The sequence below is a fragment of the Tauraco erythrolophus genome, chromosome 20 (genome assembly GCF_009769465.1).
Source record: "Tauraco erythrolophus isolate bTauEry1 chromosome 20, bTauEry1.pri, whole genome shotgun sequence".
Classification (NCBI taxonomy): Eukaryota; Metazoa; Chordata; class Aves; order Musophagiformes; family Musophagidae; genus Tauraco; species Tauraco erythrolophus.
The window spans coordinates 1276255-1301778 of record NC_141484.1 but is presented as its reverse complement, the minus strand read 5'-3'; the positions used below and the strand labels follow the sequence as shown (position 1 = coordinate 1301778).

General features: G+C 70.8%; 1 protein-coding gene across 1 annotated transcript; it reads right to left on the bottom strand.

Moving 5' to 3' along the window:
- Window positions 1-321: 321 nt before the first annotated feature.
- On the bottom strand, window positions 322-23982 carry BAHCC1 (BAH domain and coiled-coil containing 1). The gene is made up of 26 exons (XM_086623898.1): window positions 23808-23982; window positions 15632-15815; window positions 14490-14611; window positions 12332-14053; window positions 12144-12249; window positions 11813-12021; window positions 11517-11675; window positions 10907-11100; window positions 10193-10550; window positions 9384-10109; window positions 8137-8321; window positions 7877-8013; window positions 7548-7649; window positions 6506-6620; window positions 6175-6346; window positions 5696-5860; window positions 5263-5585; window positions 4775-4882; window positions 4422-4690; window positions 4250-4325; window positions 4061-4169; window positions 3854-3976; window positions 3601-3774; window positions 1950-3103; window positions 621-857; window positions 322-528 (listed from the first exon to the last, which is right to left on the bottom strand). The coding sequence occupies exons 1-26, from the start codon at window positions 23980-23982 to the stop codon at window positions 322-324; spliced, it is 7611 nt and encodes a 2536-aa protein (XP_086480024.1).
- Window positions 23983-25524: the final 1542 nt, after the last annotated feature.

Below are 25524 nucleotides of genomic sequence, written 5' to 3'. Positions count from 1 at the left end.
GTTGTTTTTGTTGGTTGGTTTGTTTTCCATAAAACTTCCCGGAAGAAATACAATATTTACACGCAAAATAAATAGAACAACACACCTGATTTCTGCTTTACCTGCTGGCAAACAGTCAGAGGTACTAGGGAAAGTATGGCTTGTAGGGCACCCCCCCGCGCCCCCCCCTGCGTTGACATCCCCCTGGCACCCCCTCCCCGGCCACCCCGGGCTTTGCATAACCGCCGGGAAGGAGCCCCGCAGCGGAGGGGGTGCGTGGCGGAGGGTGGGGGGCTGCCCGTCCCCGTCCCCTTCCCCGTGCCCAGGGTGGGCACAGGGGGGTCAGCAGAGGATGGGCACCCCATCAGCGGTCACCAGCCGGCCTGTGGTGGGGTCGTAGGTGCCCGCCAGGTAGTAGAGGTCCTGCCGGTCCTGGTACTTCTTGCTGCGGGTCATCTGCTCGTAGTGCTCGCGTCCCACCACCTGGCACTTGTGGGAGATGGTCTGCACGTCGTTCTCGTCCTCGTGGCACGACTGGTACAGGGCGTTCTGCGAGGGACCACGCGGCATCACCGGTTGCCCCCTCCTCGCCGGCGTGCCAACTCCTTCCCCCCCAAACCACCCAGCCCCCCCCCCCTCACCTTGCCGTCGCTCTGCCGCTTGCCCAGCTTGGTCTCCTCGGGGTGGTAGAACCACTTGACCTTGACCACCATGTTGCTGCCCCAGGACTCCCACATGCTCTCGATGCGCCCGATGTAGGGCAGGTTGGGCCGCCCGGCCGAGAGGAAGACGGCGCAGTCCCCGATGCGCAGCGTCTCCTTGCCCCGCACGATGGCCTTGTAGAACAGCTTCCGCGCCTTCCCCTTCATGCCCCGCCGCTGCGGGGGCGAGGGGGGTGGGTCAGGGACAGCACATGGACCCCCAACCCCGTACGCGCCCGCCCTGCCAGACCCCGGGCACCAGGGCCAGCAGCGCCGAGCCAGGATGCTCCCACAGCACCCCGCAGGCACCTGCTCCCTGCACCCCAGAGCCACAGCCGCTGTAACTGGCACCCCGTGCCATGCACCCAGGCACCCTGCCCGCTGAACCCGTGCCGATGTCCCGTGCACGCAGGCACCCGGGTGCCATGGCTGGTGCACCCAGGCCCCCTGCCCTGTGCACCCATGCACCCAGGCCCATGCCTCATGCACCTCACTGCATGCACAGAGGCGCCCTATCATGCACCCATGCACCCTCTGCATGCACACAAGCACCCTATCGTGCACCCATGCACCCTCTGCATGAACACAAGCACCCTATCGTGCAACCATGCACCCTGCTGCATGCACACAAGCACCCTATCGTGCAACCATGCACCCTGCTGCATGCACAGAGGCACCCTGTCATGCACCCATGCACCTTCTGCATGCACACAAGCACCCTATCATGCACCCATGCACCCTCTGCATGCACACAAGCACCCTATCGTGCAACCATGCACCCTGCTGCATGCACACAAGCATCCTATCGTGCAACCATGCATCCTGCTGCATGCACAGAGGCACCCTGTCATGCACCCATGCACCCTCTGCATGCACACAAGCACCCTATCATGCACCCATGCACCCTCTGCATGCACACAAGCACCCTATCGTGCAACCATGCACCCTGCTGCATGCACACAAGCATCCTATCGTGCAACCATGCATCCTGCTGCATGCACAGAGGCACCCTGTCATGCACCCATGCACCCTCTGCATGCACACAAGCACCCTATCGTGCACCCATGCACCCTGCCCTGTACCTGCAGGCACTCTGCTGCACCCAGGGACCCTGCCCCATGCACCCGCACCCACGCACCCTCCACTCATGCTCCCAGCACCCACAAACCTGCACCCTGCCATTCACCCATACACCCCGTGCCCCACACACCGTGCCCATTCCTTGCCCCTGACGCCGTGCCGAGTGGCAGGTGCGGGCGCCGGCCATACCTGCGTGGGGTTCCCCGACCACCTCCAGAGCTGGCGCGCGGGCAGGAAGGCGGAGATCTTTGGCCGGTTTTCCACCGAGGGCAGGCGCTGCCTCCGGGAGAACTCTTTGGCTTTGGAGAAGCTGAGGGCCTCCCTGCGCTTGAGCTTGGCCTTGGGGCCGGCGGCGGCGGCCTTGGTGAGGAAGCAGCGCTGCGGCGCGCCGCCCTTGGAGCGCAGGGCCTCCGGCTGCGCCAGCAGCGCCGGCACCGGGTGCGAGAGGCAGGTCTGGAGCAGCAGCGCCGAGTCCTCGTCCTCGGAGCTGTAGGAGGAATCCTCGTTGTCGGAGGAGCAGAGGCTGGAGGTGGAGACGGAGCCGGAGCTGGAGGAGGTGGAGGAGCCCGAGGAAGAGGAGGAAACCGAGAGACGGGTCATAAAGCGCGAGGGCACGTCGGTGCCCAGCGTGCCCGCCTCCTCGTCCTCGTCCATGTCCGAGTAGGAGCTGTGGCAGTCGCTGTCGCAGTTCAGGGTGAACTCGGTCTGGCCCGAGTACTTCCGCAGCGCCAGCCCCACCGGCAGCTGGTGCATGGGTGCCCGCCCCTTCCTATCCTTGCCTGCCAGCGCCGCGTGGGCATAGCCGTGGCCGGCCAGGGGCCGCTCCAGCTTGGCCCCAAAGTCCTTCTCCGCCAGCAGCAGCGCTTTGCAGTTCTTGTTCTTGGGGGACGTCACCCCTTCGTGGTCCAGCTTCACCAGGTACTCGCTGCCCACCCTTCTCCGGCCGCTTTTGCCCATTTCTGCCTCCAGCCGCTCGGCTTTCTTGGAGCGCAGGAGTTTCTGGGCAGCCGGCAGCACCAGCCCGGCGCCGGCGCCGAAGGAAGCGTAGGAGCTGGCGATGCGGCTGAAGGAGTCGGCGCCGAAGCCGTTGCCGAAGACGGGGGCGGCGAGGTGGTGGTGGTGGTGGTGGTGGTGCAGGGGGAAGACGGCCTCCTTGGCCCGCAGCTTCTTGGCGCTGCCGTTCACCTGGAAGAGGTTCTGCAGCGCGGCTGCGCCTTTGCCCGCCGCCTTCCGCTTCGTCTGTGCCACCGCCGCCCAGCCCAGCAGCGGCCCTCCGCGCCGCCCCGACGGCGGCTCGCTTGGCACTGGCGCCCTCCCGCCCGACAGCACCTCCGTGGCTTTGCCTGGTGGGAGACGGGGGTCGGGGTGGGGGACAGTGGCTGTCAGGGAGGACGGACGGAGGCACAGACGCTCCAGGAGCATCTTTGTCCCTGCGCGTCCTGCCTCGCGGCCTGATCTCTGTTGCCCGGCACTGCGGTGCCCTGTGCCGTCCCCCTCCTCCATCCCTGGCCCAGCACCCTTCCCGGTGTCCTGCTGCACCCCACTCCCAGCCCCCTGCACCCCAGCTTGCTCTGCCTCCACTCTCCCTGCCTGCACCCCTGCCTGCATCCCTGCCTCCTATCCTCCCCCACCCCTGCATCCTTGCACCCTTCCCTGCATCCCAGCACCTCTTCCTGCATCTCAGCACCCTTCCCTGCATCCCAGCACCCTTCCCTGCATCCCACCATCCCACCACCCCTCCCCACATCCCGCCATCCCTCCCACCAGTGCTGCCGGTGCCATCCCCCTCGGGCACCCCAGGGGAAGGTGGTCTGCAGGCGGCAGCCCCCCGGCCCCGTACCACTTCTCTCCTTGCCGGCCGCTTTCTTGCCCGAGTTCTTCGGGGGCTCAGGGCCGTCACGGTGGTCCGGGCAGAGGCCGGGGGGCAGCTCGCCCGGGGGGGCCACGTCGCCGCACGACCGCTTTGTCCGCCGGCAGGAGCTGGAGACCAGCAGCGCGGGCGACGGCTCGGTGCCTGCAGGCAGAGCACGGGGTCAGGGCCGGCCCCACTGCCCCCCTGCCCATCCCCTGCCCGCAGCCCCCAGCCCACTCACACTGGATCTTGAAGTCGGGGGGCAGAAGGCGGATGTTGGAGACGGCAATGTGCCCCGTGTCCCCGTCGTCAAACTCCACCATCACCGCCTCGGGGTCATCCTCCTCCTCGTCGCTGGAGGAGCCTGCGGCACGGGGAGGGCCATGGGGCTGGGGTGGGGGTCCCTGACACCCCCCCGCCCCACCAGCTGCCTGCACCCACCCCTCACCTCGCACCACGTTCCCCGGGTAGAGGCAGCGGGATTTCTGGCTCCAGTAGGCGCAGACGCGGGTGCCGGGCGGGAGGCTGCGGCGCGACTGTGGCCGGACATCGAGAACCTGCAAGGACGCGGCGTGCTGGGCTCCGCAGGGTGAGCTGCCCCCCTGGCACCCCCCCGGGACCCCCCCGGCCCACTCACCGCCTCCTGCAGCAGCTGCTCCTGCGAGTAGATGCGCTGCCGGTTCCCCCGCTCGCCCTCGATGATGATGCTGTAGCTGGGGAGGGGGCATGGAGAGGGGGGGCTCAGCGCCCGCCTGGCCGCCCCGGCACCCCCACCCGCCACAGGGACCCCCACCCTGGCCCCCACTCACATGTCGGGGGGCTGGATGGTGCGGACGCTGCCGGCGTAGAGCAGGCTGTCCTCCTTGGGGATGAGGATGTGCAGCCCGTCCCGCAGATCCTCCTTCTGGATGGCGCAGGCGTGGGGCAGGGGGGAGCGGCGTCCCCCCCGTGCCACCCCTGCCAGGCAGCCTCCTCCCTCCTCCTCCTCCTCCTCCGAGAAGCTGCTGTTGTCGTCGAAATCGAAGTCGTCCTCCACGGTGAAGCTCTCCAGCAGTTTGCTGACCGCCCGGCCCTTGCACTGCGGGACGGCGTGGATGGTGGGTGATGGGCACGGGGGGGGTGCGGGGCCGTGCCAGGGCGGAGGTCCGGCCCAGCCTCTCACCTGCTTGGTGCCCACTTTGCTCTTCACCTTGGCCAGCTTCTTGCCCTTGCTCAGGATGGTCTTGGCGCTCCGGGGGGAGAGAGCCAGCGAGAGCGCCCCGTTCTTCCGCTGCGGGAGGGGGCACTCAGCGCTGGCTGACAGCCCCCCCATGGCGACCCCAGCCCTCCAGGGACCACCGCTGCCTCCCAGCCACCCCAGACCCTGCACCCCACGGGCCCATCGCTGTCCCGACAACCAGCCCCAGCCCCTGTGCTCAGCCCTCTGCACCCTGTGGTCTCATTGGAGCCCCCCCCCCCATCCCCTGCACCCCACAGTCCCTTCAGTGCTCCCCCAGCCCCCTCCCCTGCACGCCATTGTCCCAATTGGAGCCCAATCCCCACGGTCCCACCGCTGTCCTGCAACGACCCCAGCATCCCCAGCCCCTGCACCCACCCCTCTGCACCCCACCACCCACGGGTGCCCCCCACTCTCTGCTCCCCCCCACTCACCCTCAGGGCCGACTGCAGCACCTTGCTCTTGCGCGTGGCTTTCTTCAGCCTCTCGCCGGCCAGCCGAGCCCCCTCGTCCCTCGGACCGAAGTGCCGGGGGTCGGTGCCGGCGAAGAGGCTGCCGGGGGGTCCCGGGGCGCTGGGGCTGGGGGCCGGCGGCCGGAGACTCTCCTTGGGCTTCGCCTTCAGCTTCTTCTTGCTGCCCTCCTCACAGCCACCCGCCTTCCGCCGCGCCGGCACCTTCTCCAGCTTGCCAGCCCCCGGCTTCACCGGCCGCCGCTTGATCTTCACCTCACCCTCGGGGCTGCCCAAGCGGCAGGGTCCTGCGGGGGGCACTGGGCTCAGGGCACCCCACGGTGGGACGGGGCTCAGGGCACCCCAGGGGTCCTCGTGCCCTGTGTGCCCCCACATGCTCGCGGGGAGATCCCGTTACCTAGCAGTCCCTGCCTTTCCTTCTTCTTCTTGGCCTTTTCGTTGGCCTCCATCTTCACCACGGAGGACGGGGAGGGTCCGAGCACGGCCACCGGCAGCGAGGGTGGCAGGGACAAGCCCGGCTCATCGTCACCATCCTCGCTGTCCGTGTCCCCGTCGTGGTCATCTGCAAGAGGAGGGGGCAGCTGTCAGGGAGCCTGTGCACCCAGGGGTGGCCCCTGCACCCCCACCATGCCGAGGGAGATGCCGCTTCCCCGTGCAGGACGGGGTGAGCTGGGACTGGTCCCAGCCCCGAGGGACCACCCTGGCACAACTCATCCCCTGCCACCTGCTGCTGGATGCACCCTCCCGTCCCGGCCCCCTGCGACCTGCTCTACACCCCCAGCTCCATTCCAGGCTCTGCACCCCCAGCCCTGTGCAAGGGTCTGCACCCCTGGCCCCGTGCCAGCCTGTGCACCCCCGGCCCCGTGCCAGCCTTGCCTTTGAAGCCCACTGGCTGGTGGGGGTCAGGGTCCTGCGGTTGGTACTTGGCAGCTTTGGAGCTCTTGGGGCGCGACAGCTTCTTCTGGATGCGGCCGCCGGGGTTGGAGTCTTTCCGGCGGAAGGGGCTGATGCCGGCGGGCAGCCCTTTGCTCTTCACCTTCTGCTTCAGCTGCGACACCTTGTGAGCCACCTTGCAGGCCAGCTTGCCCTGCGAGCCGCTCTTCTTGCACCGCACCTTCTCCTGGGGGGCACGGGGAGGCTCGGGAGGGGGCCCACACCCCCCCGCCAGCCCCGGGGTGGCGTTTGCCGGTGGCGGGTGCAGACTCACCGGGGAGCCCTTGAGGCTGCCGAACGCCGCCTCGGCCAGCTTGCTCCTCTTCTTCTTGGGCTCGGGGTCCCCTCGCAGCTCGGCACACAGCAGGGACAGGCTGGTCTTCACCGCCCTGGCAGGGAGTGCGGCGTGGGCATGGTGCCCGCCAGACCCCCTGGTTGGATCCTGAACCCCTCAGATGGATCCTGCACCCCCTGGATGGATCCTGCACCCCCAGATGGATCCTACACCCCTGGATGGATCGTGCACCACCCCAATGGATCCTGCATCCCCTGGATGGATCCTACAGCCCTGGATGGATCCTGCACCCTCAGACAGATCCTACACCCCCCCAGCCACCGCCAGCTGCCCGCCTCCCCCCCTTCTTCCCCCCCCACCCCGTAACCTTCACTCGCTCACTAATGTTTTGTGACATAAAACCTAGAGATTAATTTTTTTTTTCTTCCTCTTTTCCCCCCCTTCCCCTCCGTCTTAATTGAAGGAACCATTTAGCGCAGATTTAACTGTTATTACCGAACCGGGGGGCGGGGGGGGCCGCGCGCGCACACGCGCTCCGAGCGTGTTTGGACTCGCTCGGAGGATTTATGCAAATGGGCCTGTCGGGAGAGGCAATTTGTAGCGGAGAAGGACAATTATACAGGGCCCGGGAGCGGGGAAACGGCTGCGCCGGGCGGCTAATGGGTAATAATAAAGTGCCGGCAGCGCCGAGCGCCGCTGCAGCGTGACCAATGGCTTTATACGGCGCAGATAAAGAGGCTTTTATGCAACGCTGCTCCCGCGGCCGGCGGCGGGCAGAGGGGGGGGGACACGGTGCTGCCGCCCAGCCGAGCCCCTCCGCCGCGAGCGGGGAGAGAGCGGGAACGCGCCGGAGCGAGCGGCTGCACCCCCCCGGAACGCGGTGGCGGACGGAGCGGGGATGCGATGGGGCGGCCCCCGAGCACCGTCGCCCCCGCGGCGGGATGGTTGGGCTCCGCCGCCGGCAGCAGGGCTGGTGGCCCGTCCCCGGGGACACGGAGGGCACGCGGCGCCGGTCACTCACTTGACCTTGCGGCTCTCAGCCCTGCCCAGCGTGCTGGAGTGCTTGCGCTTCCTCGGCCGCCCCGGGCCGCGCCGCGCCGGGCTCCGGGAGCTCTCGTCACGCCTGCAGCCGCGGCAAGACCGGGGGCACCCTGAGCCACGCGGCTGCCGCAGGCAGTGCCCCTCCGCCGAGCCGGGCTGAGGACGGCCCCAAACTCATCGCACCAGTGACCACCACCGCCGCCCCGCTCGGTGGAGGGCTCTCCCTCCCTGGCCTCCCCGCTGTCTCCCCCCAAGTGCCCCCCCCAGCCTCGGGAGCTGACCGGGATGGGGACAGGGACGGGGACGTACTCGTGGTCGTGCCGCCTCTGCAGCTTCACCAGCTCCCGCTGCTTCTCCTTGTAGCGGCGCTGGAGCTCGGCCAGCCGCATCCGCACCTCCACCTCCTGCGTGTTGAGCTGCTCGATGGCCGCCTTCAGGGGACACACCTGGGGGGCCGGGCACGGGACAGGGTGGGCACCACGCAGCGCCAGCAGCCTCGGCCCCGGGGCTGAGACTGGGCACAACTCATGCCACCTCCCGCCCCGGCCACCACGCGAGGAGACACTCACGGCCTTGGTTTTGGGCGTCCAGGTGTACTTGCGGCGGGGCACGCGGGCGCGGGGCGGCGGCGAGGCGGGCAGGGGGCTGAGCGCCGGGGGGCTGCCCTCCCGGCCGGCTGCCTCCACCAGCGACCAGGCGGCTGCCACCGTGGCCAGGTTCTGCAGGTTGAAGGCCAGCAGCTCCTCGTCCTCCCCTGCCGGGACGGGGGGTCAGCGGGGCCGGCGCCAGACACAACCCGGACCCCCGTGCTCCCCGCCATGTGCTCGTGTGCGCCGGTGCGTGCGCACCACGGTGGCACCGGGACCATGGGGAGGGGTGTTGGTGGGGCAGGGGGTGCCGCGGGGCCGTGCCATGGGGTGCCACGTGTGAGCGCGGCAGCCGTGGGGTCGCACGGGGGGGTGGCAGCGGGCAGGGGGATGGCACACAGGGCGCCGCCTGTGCACGGCACGGCCAGCATCCTGGGGCCGGGGGGGCCGAGGGGGGTGGGAGTGGGGCCAACGATGAACTCATCGGCGAGCGTAGCCAAGGCCGGGGCTGGGAGGGACGCGGTGACGTGCCCCATGTGCGGTGAGGGGAGCGGGGCCCCACGGCCACCCCCCCACTCCGCAGGGTCACGGCCTCGCGCCGCGCACGGCCACGGCAGCGCTGAGCACACGGGGCCCCGTCACCACGTGCCCGCGGCGGCGCTGGGGACGCGCCAGCACGAGGCCGTCCCCGCCGGGGCCCCCGGGATTCCCTGGGGAAGCCGAGCCGGGAGGGAATCCCGGCGCCTGCTGGGAGCCAGCGCTGGAGCAGAGCCCCGGAGACGGCTCCGGGCTGCGAGCGGGTCCGGGCACCGCACCGTACCGCCGGCACGCGCCGCGCCGCCAGCGCTCAGCCAACGCCGGCGCAGCCCCCTGCGCCAAAACCCCACGTGCAGCCCCCTGCTCCGCTGCACAACCGCGCGCTGCCCAGCCCTGCTTGTGCAAGAGCTCGTGCAAGAGTTGCATGCGCTGCACAGCCCCTCTTGCACACGCGCTGCACAGACCGTTGCACACGCGCTGCATGACCCCCGTGTCACGCACCCACTGCAAGACCCCTCCGTCGCACACCTCGCACGGCGCACCCACTGTACCCCTGCAGGCAGGGGCACAGCGGGCAGGAGCACCGGGGCACATAACCACAGGAGAGGAGGCACTGGGGGGTGGGCAGAGGGCGGTGGGAGAACAGGGCGCCACAGGGCAGGGGGTGCTGGGGGGCAGCGGGCACCGCTCACCTTCCAAGGCCAGGTCACAGCGGCGCCGGCGCAGCTCCAGGTCGGCGAGCTCGCTGAGCAGGGCGATGCCAGGGATCCCTGAGGCATGGGGGGCGGGCGAGGGGGGGGCCGGGGTGGGCTCCCTGGGAGAACCCAGTGCCGGCAGCTCCCCCAGGTCGATGCCAGCAGCAATCAGCGCCTCCAGCCCACCCGGGCAGCCCTGCTGCCCGCCGGGGCCGTCCTCATCTTCTTCGTCGCAGCTGCCGTCCAGCTCGGAGCCATCGCTGTCACCCTCCTCCTCCTCCTCCTCCTCCTCTTCCTCCTCCACAGCGGGGCGCAGCGGGGAGGCCCCCACCACGGGCACCGGGCGCTGCTGCTCCAGCACGTTCTGCTCCGGCGCTCCCTGAGCCGCCTCCCGGCGCACCCCGAAAGCCACCGGCCCCCGCTCCTCGGTAGCCTCCGCGGCCAGAGCCGGTGCCCGCTCCCCGCAGAGGGGTCCCGGGGTGAGGAGGAGGTGGTGGCGGTGCAGCAGCACCCCGGGACCCTCGGCCATCGTCCCCCCGGCCGGCGGCTCCCGCGGGGGACCCGGCTCTCGCAGCACCTCCCCGGCGGGGCTGAAGGTCCGGGACTGCTCCGGCTCAGCCGGCGGCGAGCCGGCGTGCATAGTGTCGGGGTCGGCCGGCTCGGCGGAGTGCGCCTCGGAGAAGCCCATGCCAGCGGCCGGGTAGCTGTAGCCGGGGGGCAAGTCTGCGGGAAAGCGGGTGATGCTCAGAGGGGACCCCCTGGCACCACGGCCACCCTCCTCCTCCTCCTCGCCGCCCCGGTCCTACCTGGCTCCAGGGGCTTGGGGTAGTCGCGGGGCAGTTGCCCCTCTCCGCGCTTGTCCTCGCCATCGCTGCCCTTGCTCTGGACGGGCAGGGGGCTGTCAGCCGGGGAGCGGGGGGCCACGGCAGAGCTGGCGGTGGGGCAGACGGGTAAAGTGCAGGGGGCCGCGGGGAGGGCCACGGGGCACTTGGCCGGGTGCCGCAGGGCCGGAGAGTGGCAGCAAGGGGACAGCTTGGGGGGCCCGGGGGCCGCCGAGGACAGGCCCTTGGCCGGGGGGTTTAAGGCAACTGCTTTGTGGGAGGGTTTGAGGGGCTTCTCGGGACCCCCGTCCTCCAGCTCCAGGGGCTGCTCCTCCGGCTTCCGCTGCGGGGGACACCCAGGTTGGCACACGCCAGCTCCACCGCCCTGCCCAGCGCCCTACGACCCTGCCCCACATCCCAACCCTGCATCCCACCGCCCTGCCCAGCCCCACAGCCCACCCCCTGCCCTGCCCCACATCCCACACAGCAGCATCTCGCACCTCCGCCCTGCATCTCGTGCCCAGTACCCCATCCCCTGATCCCGCACCCCAACCCCGCGTCTCGTGCCCAGTACCCCATCCCCATCCCCTGATCCCACACCCCAACCCCAAACCAGCCCCACATCCCATCCCAAACCAGCCCCACAACCCCGTGCCTCAGCCCCCCTCACCCCCCCGCCGCCCCTGGCCCCGCGGGCACCTGGACGTGCGCCTGGCGCTGGATCTCGAGGGCCTGGGCTGCCCGCTGCTGCTGCTGCAGGGCATAGAGCTCCTGCTGCCGCAGGAACTGCGAGCGCGAGTACACGGGCAGCTGCCCTGTGTGCTGCAGGTGGGCACCGGGACCCCGGCCCGGGTACATCGGGGGCCACAGTGACGCCTGGTCCATCACGTCGGCTGCCGGTGGTGGAGGGGGGGGGGGTCAACCGGGGACCTGCCTTGTGGTCACCCTGCAGACCCCAGCAGTGCCCACCCCCCACCTCGCAACCCCGGCAGCACCCACAGGGACCCCCTTCTCCCACCCCTTTGCCCTCAAAAGCACCCACAGAGAGCCCATCTCCCACCCTGCACCCCAGAAGCTGCAGGGACCTCATCTCCCACCCCTGCACCACCAAAAGCACCCACAGAGTCCCCCATCTCCCACTCCTACACCCCCAGCAGCACCCACAGGGATCCCACCTCCAATGACTGCACTCAAGGGACCCCATCCCCCCCCCCCCCGCACCCCCATCCCCAAACCCCCCAGCAGTGCCCCCAGGACCCCCCCAGTACAAAGCAGGGGTGCTCGCGGCCATCCCCCATCCCAGCCTCACCCAGCGTGTGGGGGGTGCCGTGGGTGGGGGGTTCGGTGGGCAGGATGACGAGCTGGGCGGGGGGCTCCTGGGAGAGGGGGAAGACGGGCTGCATGGTGCTGGGCATGGAGGCGGGGAAGGTGGGCGGCAGGTTCTGGTGCAGCGCAGGGTGGCCGATGCCTGCGGGGCCAGGGGTGGTCGTCAGCGCCAGGGCTGGGGGGGGGACAGCACCCCACTACCCACAGCAGCGGGGGGGATGGTGCCCAGCCAGCCCTGCTCCCACAGCCCCCCACAGCCCGTCTGCCAGCGGCACTGACCGTAGGAGTGTCCCCCCATCCAGATGGAGGGGCTGCGGGTGCGGGGCAGCCAGTGCGTGTGCGCGGGGTGGGCATGGGCAGCGGGGTCCCCCCCGAGCTGCCCCGCTGGCAGGGACGAGCCCCCGGCGATCATCAGGTGGGGGGTCAGCTCCCCGGGACACCCCCCGGACGGGTGCATCCGGGCAAACTCCACCAGGTCCTTGTTGTCCCTGCGGGGAGAGGGGGGGCACATGGGGTGTGGGGCAGCGTGCTGGCACCGTGCGCCGTGGGGACCAGCCCCGGCAGGCAGGGACCCCCCCGGTCACCCCGCGCCCCCCGACATGGCACTTACTGGAGCAGGAGCTCTCGCCCCGGCAGCCCCAGGCGCTCCTCGCAGAGCCTTCCCCGCTCCTCCTCTGCCTCCAGGTCGATGAGGTGCATGGGCCGTGCGGTGCCCGCTGTGCCGGGGACAGGACGGTGGCATCAGCATGGCACCGCCAGCCCCCTGCCACCTGCCCCAGCTCCCCGCTCGGGACCTACCTTTGATGCCAGCGGCCACCCGGCCCTGCCGCCCGGAGCCGCCGCCGCCGCCGTAGGAGGGTTCGGGTCGCCCGAGCGTGTCCTTCTGCCGCGCCACGGCCACGGCGATGCCAACGGGCGGCTGCCGCACCTCGCCCTCACCGGTGCCCAGCCCGTCATGCTCCCGGCTGCGGGCACAGTCCGGCCGCTCCAGCTCCGGCTGCCCCTTCCCCGGGGGGAACTTGGCATCCTGGTGGGCGCAGCTGCCCTTGACGCCCCCCAGCCCCACGAAGGGGGGGCCCTTCTGCCCCCCCAGCAGCGCCTGGTTGCTGTATTTCAGCAGGTTCTTCATGGCCGACACCTCGTCCGCGGCGGCGGGCACCTCCTGGCCCAGCACCGCGCCCTGAGTCATCAACGCAGCCTGCTGCAGACTCGTGCCAAAGGGGTCCAGGTAGGGCGCCTTCCGCTCCTCCGCCACGGCCAGGGGGGGCCCCTGGCCCTGCACGCCCCAGGGGGGCAGGGGGTGCCCGCCGTAGCCCAGGGCGCTCAGCTCCAGGGGCTTGCGCTTGCCGTCGGGGCCGGCGCCGGCCGCCTCCGCCTCGGGGTGCTGCTGGTGCCGGATCCGTGCCACCTTCTGGGGAGCTGGCACGGGGGGGGCGTCCTTGGGGGGGCCCTTCTCTAAAGTGCAGCAGGAGGGGCCGACCCGGACGCCCAGCGGGTCGGGGCGGGCGGCGCGGGAGCAGTCGGGCGCCGGTGGCACCTCGAAGTAGCCCTTCTCCAGAGCACCCTTGGGTGCCGGGCCCCGGCTGGCGAAGGGGGGCCCCTCGGCCGCCCCCCCGCCCAGGTACTCCAGCCCCTTCAGCCGGGCACCGGCACCCCCCCACTCCAGCCGCCGCTCCGCCGGGCCCTCCGCCTTCAGCGGGTGGTGGAAGGGGCCGCCGTAAGCGGCCGGGGGCTCGGCCCCCGCCTCGGCGTGCCGCTCCTTGCCCTCGGCGCGCTCCAGCCCGCCGGCTTCCGCCGCCACCTGGAAGGAGCGGCTCTTGTCCGTCAGGTGCCCCACCGAGGGCACCAGCGTGGCCCCGCTCAGCTTCAGCTCCCGGCCGGCCGGCTCCGGCAGCGGGCACAGCACCTCGGGGCCGGCGTGCAGCTGCAGGCAGGGGAAGGAGCCGGCGGCGGGGCCGAGCGGGGTCGGTCCGGTGGGCACCGCGTAGGAAACGGCGTGGTGCAGCATCTGCCGTCGCTCCACGCACTCGCCGTAGGGCTGCGGTGCCTCGGGAACGCCCAGCTCCCGCTCGCCCCGGCACGGCTCCTTGGCGGTGCAGCGGCCGGCGCGGGGCAGGGCGCTGCCGGCACAGCTGGGCAGCACGGCGCGGCTGGCATCGCCCTCCAGCCCCTTGGCACCCAGCAGGCATGAGGCCAGGTGCTTGGGGCGGCCGTCGCCGGCCCCCCGCGGGGGCAGCCCCTCTTTGCAGTGCCCCTCCAGCGGCACCGGCAGCACCGCCTTGTGCCGCTCCTTAGGGTCCTCCTCGGGCGGGCGCTCCTTGGGGTCCCCCTTGCCCGCCTTCTCCTTGCCCGCCAGGAAGCGGTCGTAGTCCTTGGGGGTCTTGGGCAGGGGTCCGGCCTCCCGCTCCCGGCTGCAGGAGCCGGCCGGGGGCCCGGGGGCGGCGCGGGCGATGCCAGGGAAGCCGTGGCTGGCGGGCAGCAGGGCGGGCTGGGCAGGCAGGTTGCGCAGGTAGAAGTTATCTGGAGGGGAGGGCGACGGGTGAGCCCCCCGCGCTCCTCCCGCCGAATAACGGCTCAGTCCGGGTGCCCGCGGCCGTGCCAGCGCTGGCTCCCCGCTAACGAGGGGAGGAGCGCGGGCGAAGGCACGGCCTAATTAGCTCCATTTCTCACCCAAACAATGTTCCCCATTAAGGGCCCGCCACAATATTGTGAGAAGCAAGAGCGGCGGCAGCGGCTGGGACGGGTGCCCACCGCCCCGCGCCCCCTGGCCCCGCTCCTCCCCGGGGACGCGGTGCCTGCTGCGCCACGGCCCCCCAACACCCCGCATGGGCACTGGGGACGGGTGCTGAGCCCCCCTACCCGTGCCTGGCTGGGGACATGTGCCCCCCGTGGGGGACATTGGCCATCCCAGAGCTTGCGGTGGCACCGCGGTGAGCACCGGGACCCCGGTACCTGCCTTTCTGGCTCTCGTAGAAGCGGTGCTGGCCGTAGAGGACGTTGCTGTTGCCATGGTGGTCCAGGTGGCTCATGGGCAGGAAGGTGGATGCCAGGCTCCCGGAGAAGCGGGGGTACCCTGGGCTGGTGGCACGGCGGTCAGGGGCACCGCACCGCAGCAGCCCAGCCATGCACCGCGCCGGCTGCCGCTCTGCCGGAGCCCGTCATCTCCTCCCGGCCAGGAACCCCCCCCACCCCTCCGGGAGCTGCCGCTGGGCTGAGACCCCCCAGACTCGTGGCAGCAGTGCCCGTATTGCGGCAGCTCGGCACGACCCTCGCGGGCTCGTCAGCCGGCGCGCTCGGGCGGGCTGTCCGTCAGCGGCAGGCGCTGCGCTGCCGGAGCCGCGTGCGCTGCCCGGCCCCCCCACGCCCCCCCCGGCACGCCGTGCAGGCCCCGGCACACCGGGAGCCAACTGGCAGCCGGTCAAACTACCAGCTGGGCCGGCTGCCAGGGCCCTGCGCCAATACCACCTCCCCGCTCCTTAACTCTGTCGGCCCTCGCTCCGGCCGCTCAGGTGGGGACGGGGACGCCGGCGTGCCGCGGGGCGCCGGGGGTCGTGCCGGGTGGCAGGGAGCCCCCGCTCCCACCGCGCTGGGGTGTCTCTTTCACTGGAGCTGGGCGCGCTGCCCCGGGGGGTCCCCACCCTGCAGCCTGCCCTGGCACGGGGGTCCCTGCCGCAGGAGGGGAGCACGGCCCCTGGCTCATCACCAGTGACACGAGCTGGCCCGGCCTCAGCCCGGCTCCAGGCACGGGGTGGGGGTTGGCAGCCTGGCACGAGCCTCTCTGGGCCCCCGTGAGCCCCAATCGCGGGGGGCTGAGCCTGGTCCCCATGGATGCCCAGGAGGGTCTGCGGGGCACGCTGCCCCCCCCGCTGCCACCCCGAAAGCTTCCTGTGTGCCAACCGCGTGCCCGTGCCGGCCGGCTGCCACGACCACCCCATGTGCCAGTGCTTGGGAGGTCCGAACTCCGTCTGTGTGGGCACTGGCTGGATGTCACCCGCTGCCACCTGGCAGAGCCCCAGACACATCCGGGCCACCCCGTAGAGGCACCCTGCCCCCCCACCACCCCGGGGTGCTGCCACCCGTCCCTGCCCCAGCACCCGCTCACCTTCATGGGAGTGCGAGAACCAAATCTGGGAGGTGCCGGAGTGGGGCCCGCGGAAAGCTGGCTCCGGGGGGGAGGTGGCGGGGCCGGCGGGGTGGCTGGGTGCCCCCGAGCCCAGGCTGCTGCTCAGGAAGCCCCCCATGAAGGAGGAGGCGGGCGCGCTCCCCATCAGGCTGCTGCCAGCTGCGGTGGGAGAGGAGAGAGTCAGGGAGGGCTGCCCGCGCCCCTGCTCGCCCGCCTGCCCCCCACCACGCTCGCTCCTGCACACTCGTGCACACGCACCCGCTGCAGGGCCGTGCACCGCATCTGCGCGTCCCTCGTGCGTGCACACTGCTTTAGCACGCGCGTCCCCCGTGCACACGCGTTCCCCGTGCACGCGCGTCCCTCGTGTGATCGCGCCCCTCGTGCACGCGCACCCCTCCTGTCCCCTCAGCCCCACGGGGCTCGCACGGGCACCGGGGCGCGCGAGGCGCAGCAGAGCTGTGCGAAGGGCACCGGTGCCCTGTCCTGCCCCCACGTGCATGCCCTGGGCACACGCGTGTGCCAGCACGTAGGAGGCTTTGCACAGGCGTGTGGTTCCCCACGCTGCTGCCCTCGCCCTGGCTCCAGCAGCAGCTCTGAGCCGCTGCGGGACCCCGGCTGCTCCCGGCACTGGGACAAGCGTGACCTCCCCGGGGCCCGGGCTGTGCCGTGCCACGCCGGGGCGAGCCGGGTCATCCCGCTCCCAGCACGGGCAGCTGCCAGCCGCCGCAGTGCCCGGGAGGGGGTGGCAGGACAGCTGGGGACACAGGGACAGCCGCCTGCGACTGGGGCAGCAGCTCCCCGGGGCCGGGGCACTACAGGGCAGGGGGTCACGGGGGCAGAGCCACATGTGTGTGTGCACACGTGTGTGCACGCGTGTGCAGGGAGGAGCCGGCGTGCAGGGAGCACACAGCTGGCACGGGAAGCGCAGGGCAGGGGGGCAGCCCCCACCCTGACCCCAGCGGCCTCCTCTGCAGCCCGGGGGCCGTCAGCACCCCCTGGAGACGCCCAGGCGGGTGCTCCCCACCCCGAGCCGTGACATCACGGTGGAAACACCGGAGCCAGTGGCCAGTGGGGGGGGAGGGAGCTGCCCCTTGGTGCACGTCCCTGTGTCCCCGCGTGTGCCAACGTGGGCAGCGGCTGCCTGCCCCCTCCTCGGTGCGGCTCGGCACGGCGTGGCGCGGTGCGGGGGAGCCCGGGCTGGCCGCCCGCCCGGCCGGGGCAGGAAGCACCGCTTTGCTCTCTAAGCCGGCCCACGCTCCCCGGCTAATCCCGCCGGGATGCCTCCGGGATGAGTGTCGGGATGTGGTTTCAGGCAGCTCGCTCCTTCCTGCGCCGGCCGGCCGGGGACCGAGCGCGGGCACGGCCCGCGTGGGCCAGGGGCACGGCCGCACCCTGCCCACGGCCCTGGGAACCGGCCCCGTGCGCCCCCGGTACCGGACACTGCCCGCCCCGGGTCCGGTGGGCACGGCCCGCTTGGCTGGACCAGCCCCGCCAACGCATCCCGGAGGAGCCGTGCCCGCTGCGCCCCGCTGCGCCCCCAGCCCCGGCCGTGCCGGGGGACCCCGCCGCGGGGCGCGGAGCCGGCAGCGAGCCGGGCGGCGGTGCCGGGCAGGAAGCCGAGGTTTCCAGAACGAGCCTTTTCTGGAAGCTGTGAAACAGGCTGTAAAAAAATAAACCGCCCCCCCCGATGGCGGCGGGGCCGTGCTGGCACGGAGCGTCCCGGCGGGGCTGGTGGAGCCGCGGCCGCTGCTCCCCGCGCCGCCCACCGCTGACTCACGCCCATGGGCACGGCCGGATCCCCCCGCGGCCGCGCCGTTCCCACTCGCCTCGCACGCTCGTGCCCCATCCCACGCTGCCACGGTTTGGCATGGCCTGGCACGGCTCGGTATGGCGCAGAGAGAGCAGCCCTCCACCCCCCAGCCGCGGTGCCAGTGAGGGCAGGGAAGGCTGAGACCGTGCACAGCTCATCTCACCCATGAGCAGGCAGTGCCAGGGCGGGCACAGCGTCGTGGGACCAGCTGCCAGCAAGGGGCAGATGGGCAGCGGGGTCCCACCCCGGCCCCCTCGCCACCCCCAGCAGCGTCACCCTGGGAACTCCCTGGCCGGGCTCCCCCGGGCCAGCGCCGTGAGTCAGCCCGCGGGCACAGCTCCAGCACCGGCGGCGAGAAAATGCCCCAAGCCGGGAGCCAGCGGGGAGGGAAGGGGGGTCCCGGCCATGGCCCCCAGCCCCCGGATGCAGTGACTTTGTGGGGGCTGTGGGGGTTTGGCACCTCGCACCCCCGCCAAAAACTCCGACAGCTCCGGCATGGCCACGCAAGCACCGCATTGGCCCCGGTTACCCCACAACCACCCCAGTACAGCCCGGGTCACCCCCCACTTGCCTCCATGCTGAGCTGGACCCCACAGCGTGGCTGCGCAGGGAAACTGAGGCAGGGGAGAGGGTGGGGACGTGCCGGTGGGTTTTGGGGCTCGTGGTGCCTGGGACCCCCCAAACGGGGCTGGGGGTGGCGGCGGCCGCAGGAAGGAGTTAAGAGGGAAGCGAAGCTGCTTCCCCCTCACCACCAGTGCCAAACTGCAGCAGGGGGTGGGTGTGGGGGGGGGGCTTTTTGTCTTGGTCCCAAATCGACAGCGGGTCACGCATGTGATGAGCACGCCAGGTCTCAGCACGCCAGGCCGACAGCACTGCGGGGGGGTACAGGGTGGGACGCTGGGCATTGATGGGACCAGGGCCGGGGTGGCAAGGGGTGCACCCCCCTTCCCCCCTCCCAATCCACTCTTCGCCCCCGCGCCGAGCACGGCACAGATGGAATGTGCTGGGAAGATGGAAAGTTTCGCCCACCAGCAAGCGGGGCCAGGGCAGGCAGGGGGGTCACGGCCGTGGGTGGGGGGTCGCTCCGGCCACGGCTGCTCCAGCCCTGCAGGTTTCTGGGCAGGGGTCCAGCAGCAGGGTCCCCCCTTCCCAGGGCAGCGCTGCCAGGAAAGGGAGGGGTCCCCAGTCCCACTCCCTGGGACACCCCCACCCTGCCCCTCCCCACGGCTCCGGGAAGGTGGGGGCTGCACCCACCAGCCCCCCCTGGGTGGAGGATATTTAGGGGCTCAGTTTCGAGGACGGGGGTGGGGGGCCACAGCCCCCCGGAGCCCCGGGCGAGGCGACGGTGCCCGGGTCCTGCGGTGGCGGGGGACTGTGCGCGGGGCGCAGGGTTGGGTTACTCCCTCGGCTATTTCGGGGCTGGAACATTCCTAGCGGGGCCGGGGCCGCACGCAGACGCCGGGAGCTGGCAGGGACCCTCCCGCACCGCGTCCCCACGGCCCAGCACCCTGGGGAAGGTGCCAGCCCGGTTCCCAGAGCCGGGCAGGGGGCAGGATGTAGCCCCCGGGCCCCTCCCCACATCCCAGCACACTCTTCACAACCCACGCGGCCCCTTTAAATATTTGGCAAATAGGAAAAAAGTGTAATATAATTTCCTCGGTGTTATAATTTAAGATTAATCCATATTGTTATGGCACTAAATAAATGCTGTAATATTGAAATGCAGTTCAAATTAGCTTGACAGAGTGCCAGAAGTGCAATTAAAACGTTACCCGATGGGTAATCACACGGCAGTCGCTCCGCGCTAAGTGCCACTCGCAAGCTGTCGGCTTTCGGCGCAGGGAAGCGCCGAGAGGCTGCGATGCGCGGGGCCGCACGCCTTGCACGCTCGCCGGGGCCCTGCCGGCTCACGCCGCTCGGTGCACGCTGCTTGCACGGGGCTCACGAGGACGGTGCACGCTGCCCGGTGCATGCTTCTTGCACGACTGACGCGCGCTGCTCGCGTGGCTGGCGCGCGCTGCTCGGTGCACGCTGCCTGCGCGGCCAGCACGCACGACTTGCACGCTCGATGTGCGACTTGCACGCTCGATGCACGACTTGCACATGCCACACACGCAGCTTGCAAAGCCCAGAGGCCATTTTGGGAGCAGCCGCGGGCCCAGTACAGGCTGGCACCGTGGGGAAGCCCAGGAGGGTCCCGGTGGTCCTGGTGTCCCACCCCACAGAGCCCCATGGGGGCCTGGCGTCCCACAGATGCCAAGCATGTGGACCCCTCCAGGGAACCCCCCGAAACTCAGGGTCCATGTTGACCCTGTATCACGTGCAACCCCGTGCAAAGCATCGCGCCTGCGGGGTCCTGGGTTGCCTGTGCACACAGCGGGAGGGAGCAACCCCGAGGGGCTGCGAGGATGTGTCCCCTCCTTTCCTCTGGGGCTGGGGGACCCCAGCACCCAGTGGGGTTGGATCCTGCCCAGGGCGATGCTGTGGGGCAGGCAGGGGTGGAGGGTGGCAGGGCAGCAGGCAGGGGGGCAGGCAAGGGGGCAGGTAGGGGGGAAAGCAGGGGGGCAGAGGGGCAGGCAGGGGGGCAGGCAGGGCCACGCTGTGCCCATCTGTTTCGTTTTACGGAGCGGATAAAGAAGAACTCCAAGAATGAGATTATTGGGTGAGTGTTTATTTACCACCGGGGCCGGGGGGGGCACAGCCCGTGTGAATCTCTGCAGAGTCACCGAATCGCCAAATCCTGCTATTTTTATTTTCCACCGTAATTCCCAGCTCGGCTGCTGCGTATCGCTGCCATCAGTGCCAGGAGAGGAACCGAGGCGGGGGGGGATGACACTCCGGGCTGGGGGGTTCCAAGGAGCCAGGGGTGCCTGGAGGGGCACCCAAATGCTCCGTGGAGCCTGTCTGCACCCCCAGTCCCCCCTCGGGGATCAGTCCTGAGCCCACCATGCACGGGGTGTTCGGCCCACGGAGCCTGGTGGCGGCACTGCCCTCAGCCCCCCAGTATGGGACCCCCCCCAGGTCACACAGCCCCAGGGGGGCAGGGATGGGACGCAGCCCGCGGTGCTGAGATCCCCCACACCCCCCCAGTTTGGGGCAATCCCCACATTTGCCAGCGGTGGCTGAGGCTCGCGGCAGCTGTCCGGATCATGCCGTGCGGCTGCTCAGGCTGCCCGTCCCCCCGGGCCCCGGCGCGCAGCGGCGTCTCCGCACGGATCCAGCTAATCGCCAACGAACAGCCGAAACCACGCCAGGGCAATTCCATGGGCTCTGGGGTTCTCCACATCCGCTCTTCCCACCGGACACGCGTGCACGTGCGTGTCCCCTCGGCCGCCCCGGCACAAACGCGGCTAACGAGGAGCAGACGAGTTAATCTCCAAATCTGTTTTAACTTTGACACCTACTTTTTAAAATGCAGCGCATGTGGCGGCGGGGCCGGGCCGGCACGCAGTGCCGAGAGCGGGGAGCAGGGAGCCCCCACGCCACGGCCGTGCCAGGGTTGTGCCGGTGCCGTGCCGCGGCCTCCCAGCCCCTCAACAGACCCCGTCTTCGGTCATTGATGAGGAAGCCACGATGTGGCATGGCTGCAGCGCTGGCACCTGGCCCATGTCGCCACTCCGGCCGGGGGGCACCGTCCCCACCTGCCCCCCGCCGTCCTCTCACTAGCCGCGCCGGGGAACCGCGCAGCGCCGGGCCTGCAACTTAATCCGAGGTGGGGGACAGCTGCGGGGTCCAGCTGGCCGCCAGCGCCACGCCGCCGGCTCACCGCCCCGGCCACCGCCGGGACGCACACCCAGGACGCAAACCAGCACCGGTTTGCGAAGCGGCACCACCGGCATCGAGCTGCACGGCAGCACCGTCGCAGCCGGGCTGCACAGCGGCACTGCCACGGCAGCGGCGGTGCTCCCGGCAGAGCCCGGTGCTGGTGCGAGCCCCCCGGTGCTGCTACACGTTGCAACGCACCGAGGGCTCCGCCGCGGTGACAAACAGCCCGGCACAATCTCAACTATATATTAATCCATAAAAACGTCAGGAGGGCAAAAATCGAGGCCTGGGTGTAAAGCACGCGCTCCGCCGAGCCTCTGCCGAAGTTTCCCACCCCCTTGCCCACGGCAGGGTGTTGGGACCCCGATCCCGCTCAGCGTGGGCGTGCTGGGACGGTGGGACCGCAGCCCTCAGCCGGGTTGTGCCCGCGGCAGCGCCGCGATCGGGGAGCAGCGGCTGCCCCCCAGCCCGGGCTGGGCTCCCAGCAGCTTCGGGGGGGACCCCATCCCCTCCAACCCCCCCCCAGCACCAAGCAGGGCCCCGGTTCCCCACGCTCCAGCCCCCAGTGCCGTCTCGCGCCGTCATTTGCATGGTCCCGGTGCCAAAACCAGACGCCAACCGAAGCATTTGTTTGCAATAACTGCGCAGCCCTGAATTATGGCTTTAATAAAATCAAGCTAAACAGTTTTTATCTCCCCTTCCCGGGGCGGCCTCCGGCCCCCGGCGCTCGGCAAAGGCTCCTGGGAGGTGTAGTCCGGCCCGTGGCCAGGAGCCATTTGGGGGGAGCGTGGCCGGAGCCCCCCCACCCCTCCGCGGCGGGTACGGTGCCCCCGGGGCTGCCGCACGCCGCACCGGCCACGGCAAACCGCGGGCTGGCTTTATATGCTGGGTGGGGTAATTATCAATCATCGGCGTTAATTACCGCTCCGCGTGCTGCCACGGCTCCTGGCCCCGTGGCACAGCCGTGCCGTGGGGACGCCGGGGTGCCAGGCCCGGGGACCCCCCCCCTCCCGCCGGCCCCGGCACCGCGCCGGGCACTAAATTATCGGTTTGATTCGCTCCAGCAACGTTCCCGTATGCGCTGGAGCCTCCGAGCGCGGCTCGCCGGGAACGGCTCCGGCTGTGCCGGCCCTGCCAAAGCCGGGAATATTTTTAGCTCTTTCTGTTGTTGGGTTTGGCTTCTCCTTTTTTTTTTTTTTAAATTTTTTTTCTTTTTTTTTTTTTTTTTAAGGCAAGTTTCTGCCGGGGTATTTTTAGCCTGATCCATGTTATTTTAACAACCGCCGTTGCATTCGGGCTCCCATGTGTCGCCCAGGCCCCGGCGGGCGTGAGGGTCCGGCTGCCGCCGCCGCGGGGACACCGCCACGCCGAGAAGCCAGAGGAAAGCCAGCGGCACCCCCAGCGCCGGTGTCCCCCGGGGATCCCCCCCCCCCCCGGCCACTGCGAGCCGGAGCAGGACCGAGCCCCCACCCTGGACCCCCACCCTGGGGATGGGCACCGAGCCCCCATTCAGGCCTCCCGCATCCCAAAGCCGGGGGGAGGCCAGGGCGGCCCCCCCCCCTCCAGCCCGGCGGTGGACCGGGGGGGGGGTGCCCGGCCGCCGCGCCGGGGCCCCCGGCACAAAGCGAAACCGCCCCGGCCGCGGGCTCGATCTCCGGCGCCGCCTCCCCGGCACCCCCCGGTGCCCCCCGCTTTCCGCCTCCTTCCAGGAGCCGCGGGCCCTCACCCCCTCCCTCCCACCCCGCACCGGCCCGGCCGTGCCCCCCGCCCTAATCCACGCACTAATTGTAATCCCATTAAAGCAGATATAATTTTATTAGTATTCACAGCTCATCAAGGCGGCGACAATAACCGGCGGCGGCGAGGAAAGCCGCCCGCGCCGGCGGGAAGCGGGGCGGGGGGGGGGGCCCCGGGGCAGCGCTGCGCCGAGCCGGCCCGCCGCGCACCGGAGCCGGCCCCGCTCCCGCTTTGGCTGCGGCCCGAAGCCCGGCGGCGGACCGGCTCCCCGCCGCTCGCTGCCCCGGCACCCTCGGAGCCCGCCGCGCATCCCGCACCGAGCCCGCACCGCAGACAAAGCCGAGCGGGTGCGCACGCCGCGGGGGCCGGATCCGACGAGCCCGGTGGCGGCGGCGCGGATGGCCGTGCGGTGCCGTGCTCGGCCGCGCTTTGTCCGTGTCCCCGGCGGGACACCGGCTGCGGCGGCGAACGCCCGCGCGGCGACCCCCTTGTCGCCCCCGACACTCGGGCGCTTTGCCGGCCCTTCCCCGCCGCCGCCGCACCACGGCCCCCGCGCATAACGGCCGCCTTGTTCGCCCGAAAAAGCGCTTCCTTGTTCAGGCACCGGGACCTCGCCGGGCCGGCCCGGGGGTCGCGCTCCAACCGCGCCAGCGGAGCGGGCAGGCGGGGAAATGCCCCCCCCCCCCCGCCCCAAACCCCCCCCACCCCATTAAAGCACCGGGCGCGGTGACAGCGGGATCAGCACAAAGGGGAGGCCGAGCCCCCGGTGCACCGGCCCCCCCCCCCCCCCCCCGGCGCCCCTCCCGGTTCCCCCGCGCCGCCGCCCCGGCCGCTCTGACCTGTGTGCGTGGCCATAGAGATGGGCGCCGGGAAGTACTTGGTGGGCTGGAAGTGTGCGGGGGGCTGCACGGCCCCGTGTGCCGTGCCCGCCACGCGCCCTGCGCCGTGCCGGTGGCCCGGGCCGCCCCGCTCCGACAGCAGCCGCGGCGGGGGCGCGAAGTCGCGGCCGTCCATGCCGGGGGCACCCACCCACCCGCACGCTGCCCGCGGCGGGGCACGGCGGGACCCCGACGCGGCTCCTGGGCACGGCGGGCGATCCTCAGCGCCGCGGCGGGCCGGGCTCGGTGGCGGCGTGCCGCGCTCCGCGCCGGGGCTGCCGGTTCATCCTCCGCTCCTGGCGCAGGGGAGAGAAAGGAGAGCGTGAGAGCGCGGCCAGGCGGGGGGGTACGGCCCTCCCCCCCCCCCCGTGTCCCTAGACCCCCCCGTGCACGACCCCCCACTCCCCCAGGACCCCCAGTTTCCCCAGCACACAGATTCCTTTTTCTCCGGTATCCCCCGGTCCCCCATTTCACCGCCGTCCCCGGAGCGCAGCCCCCATCACCACCCCCCCGCCCCAATTTCCCCAGTACCCCCAGGGCACGGCCCCCCCCCTCCCCGTTTTCCTGGTGCTCCCGGAGCGCGGCCCCGTCCCCGCCGCCCGCCCCGCCCCGGGGCACGGCCGCGCTCCCCCGGCCGCCCGGAGCTCGGGCCCGGCCGCCCCCGGCTCGCCGCGCTCGGGCCCCGCTGCAGCGCTCGCGGCTCTCCCCGCTGCTCCGGCTCTTTTCTCCCCGGTGCATAGGCCCGTATTTCCCCCGCTGCTCGGGCCCCGTTTTCCGCCCGGTGCACCGACCGTATTTCCCCGTTGCTCGGACCCCGCTTTCCCCGGTGCACGGGCCCCGTTCCCCGGTGCACGGCGCCCTCCTCGTCCCCGGCCTCCCCGGTGCACGGGACCCGTTTCCCCGTGTCTCCCCGGTGCACGGCGCCTTCCCCTCCCCGGTTTCCCTCCTCCTCCGGGTTGCACGGCCCCGGTTCCCCGCTTTTTTCCCGGTGCACCGACCCTCCTCTCTCCCGGGCTGCACGGTCGCCGCTCCCGGGTATTTCCCCGGTGCTCGGGCAACCCCCCTGCTCTCCGGTGCACGGTCCCGGTGCTCGGCTCCCGCCCGCCGGAGCCCGCCCAAAGCGGCGCGCAGGCCGCCCGGTGCGCCGGGGCATTGTTCTCGGCAGCGCCGGGGCCGGTGGGCCGATCCGGCGCGGAGATCGCGGCTGCCGGGGCCGGGCCGGGCCGCGGCGAACAAAGGGGCGCGGAGCAGCGAGCGCGGCCGGGGACCCCCGGTGTCCCCCACCCCCGCCGGGCCGGGGCCGTGCGTCCCGGGGGCCGCTGCGGGCGGCGGAGCGAGCGCGGCCGTATTGTCCTGAGGGGCGGCGGAGCGGCGGAGGGCATCCCCGGGAAAAAAAAAAAACAATACACGCGCAGCCGAATAAAAGGTGTTTGTTTGTTTTGTTTTGCCTTTTTTTGTTGTTGTTGTTTTGAAATAAAATTTAAGGAAAGCAATGGAAAAAAGGGAAATTTATTTTTAAGGTAACAAAAAAAAAATGTAACGCAAAAAATTTTAACGGTGAAGAATTTCAGGCGAAAACATTTAATGCAAAAAAAGAATTAATGCAGAAAAGATTCAACGCAAAACAACGTTTTAATGCACAAAATTTTAAAGGCAGAGATTTTTAATGCGAACGGGT

What these genes read in the sequence shown, in the direction of transcription:
- BAHCC1 (XM_086623898.1), bottom strand. Translation starts at nt 23,982, where the DNA reads ATGGACGGCCGCGACTTCGCGCCCCCGCCGCGGCTGCTGTCGGAGCGG. An exon ending in TCGCACTCCCATGAAGGTGA is followed by an intron (nt 14,612 to 15,631) that starts GCGGGTGCTGGG and finishes CCGTGCCACCAG; the next exon opens with CCCAGGGTACCCCCGCTTCT. An exon ending in GCTGAGAGCCGCAAGGTCAA is followed by an intron (nt 6,621 to 7,547) that starts GTGAGTGACCGG and finishes ACTCCCTGCCAG; the next exon opens with GGCGGTGAAGACCAGCCTGT.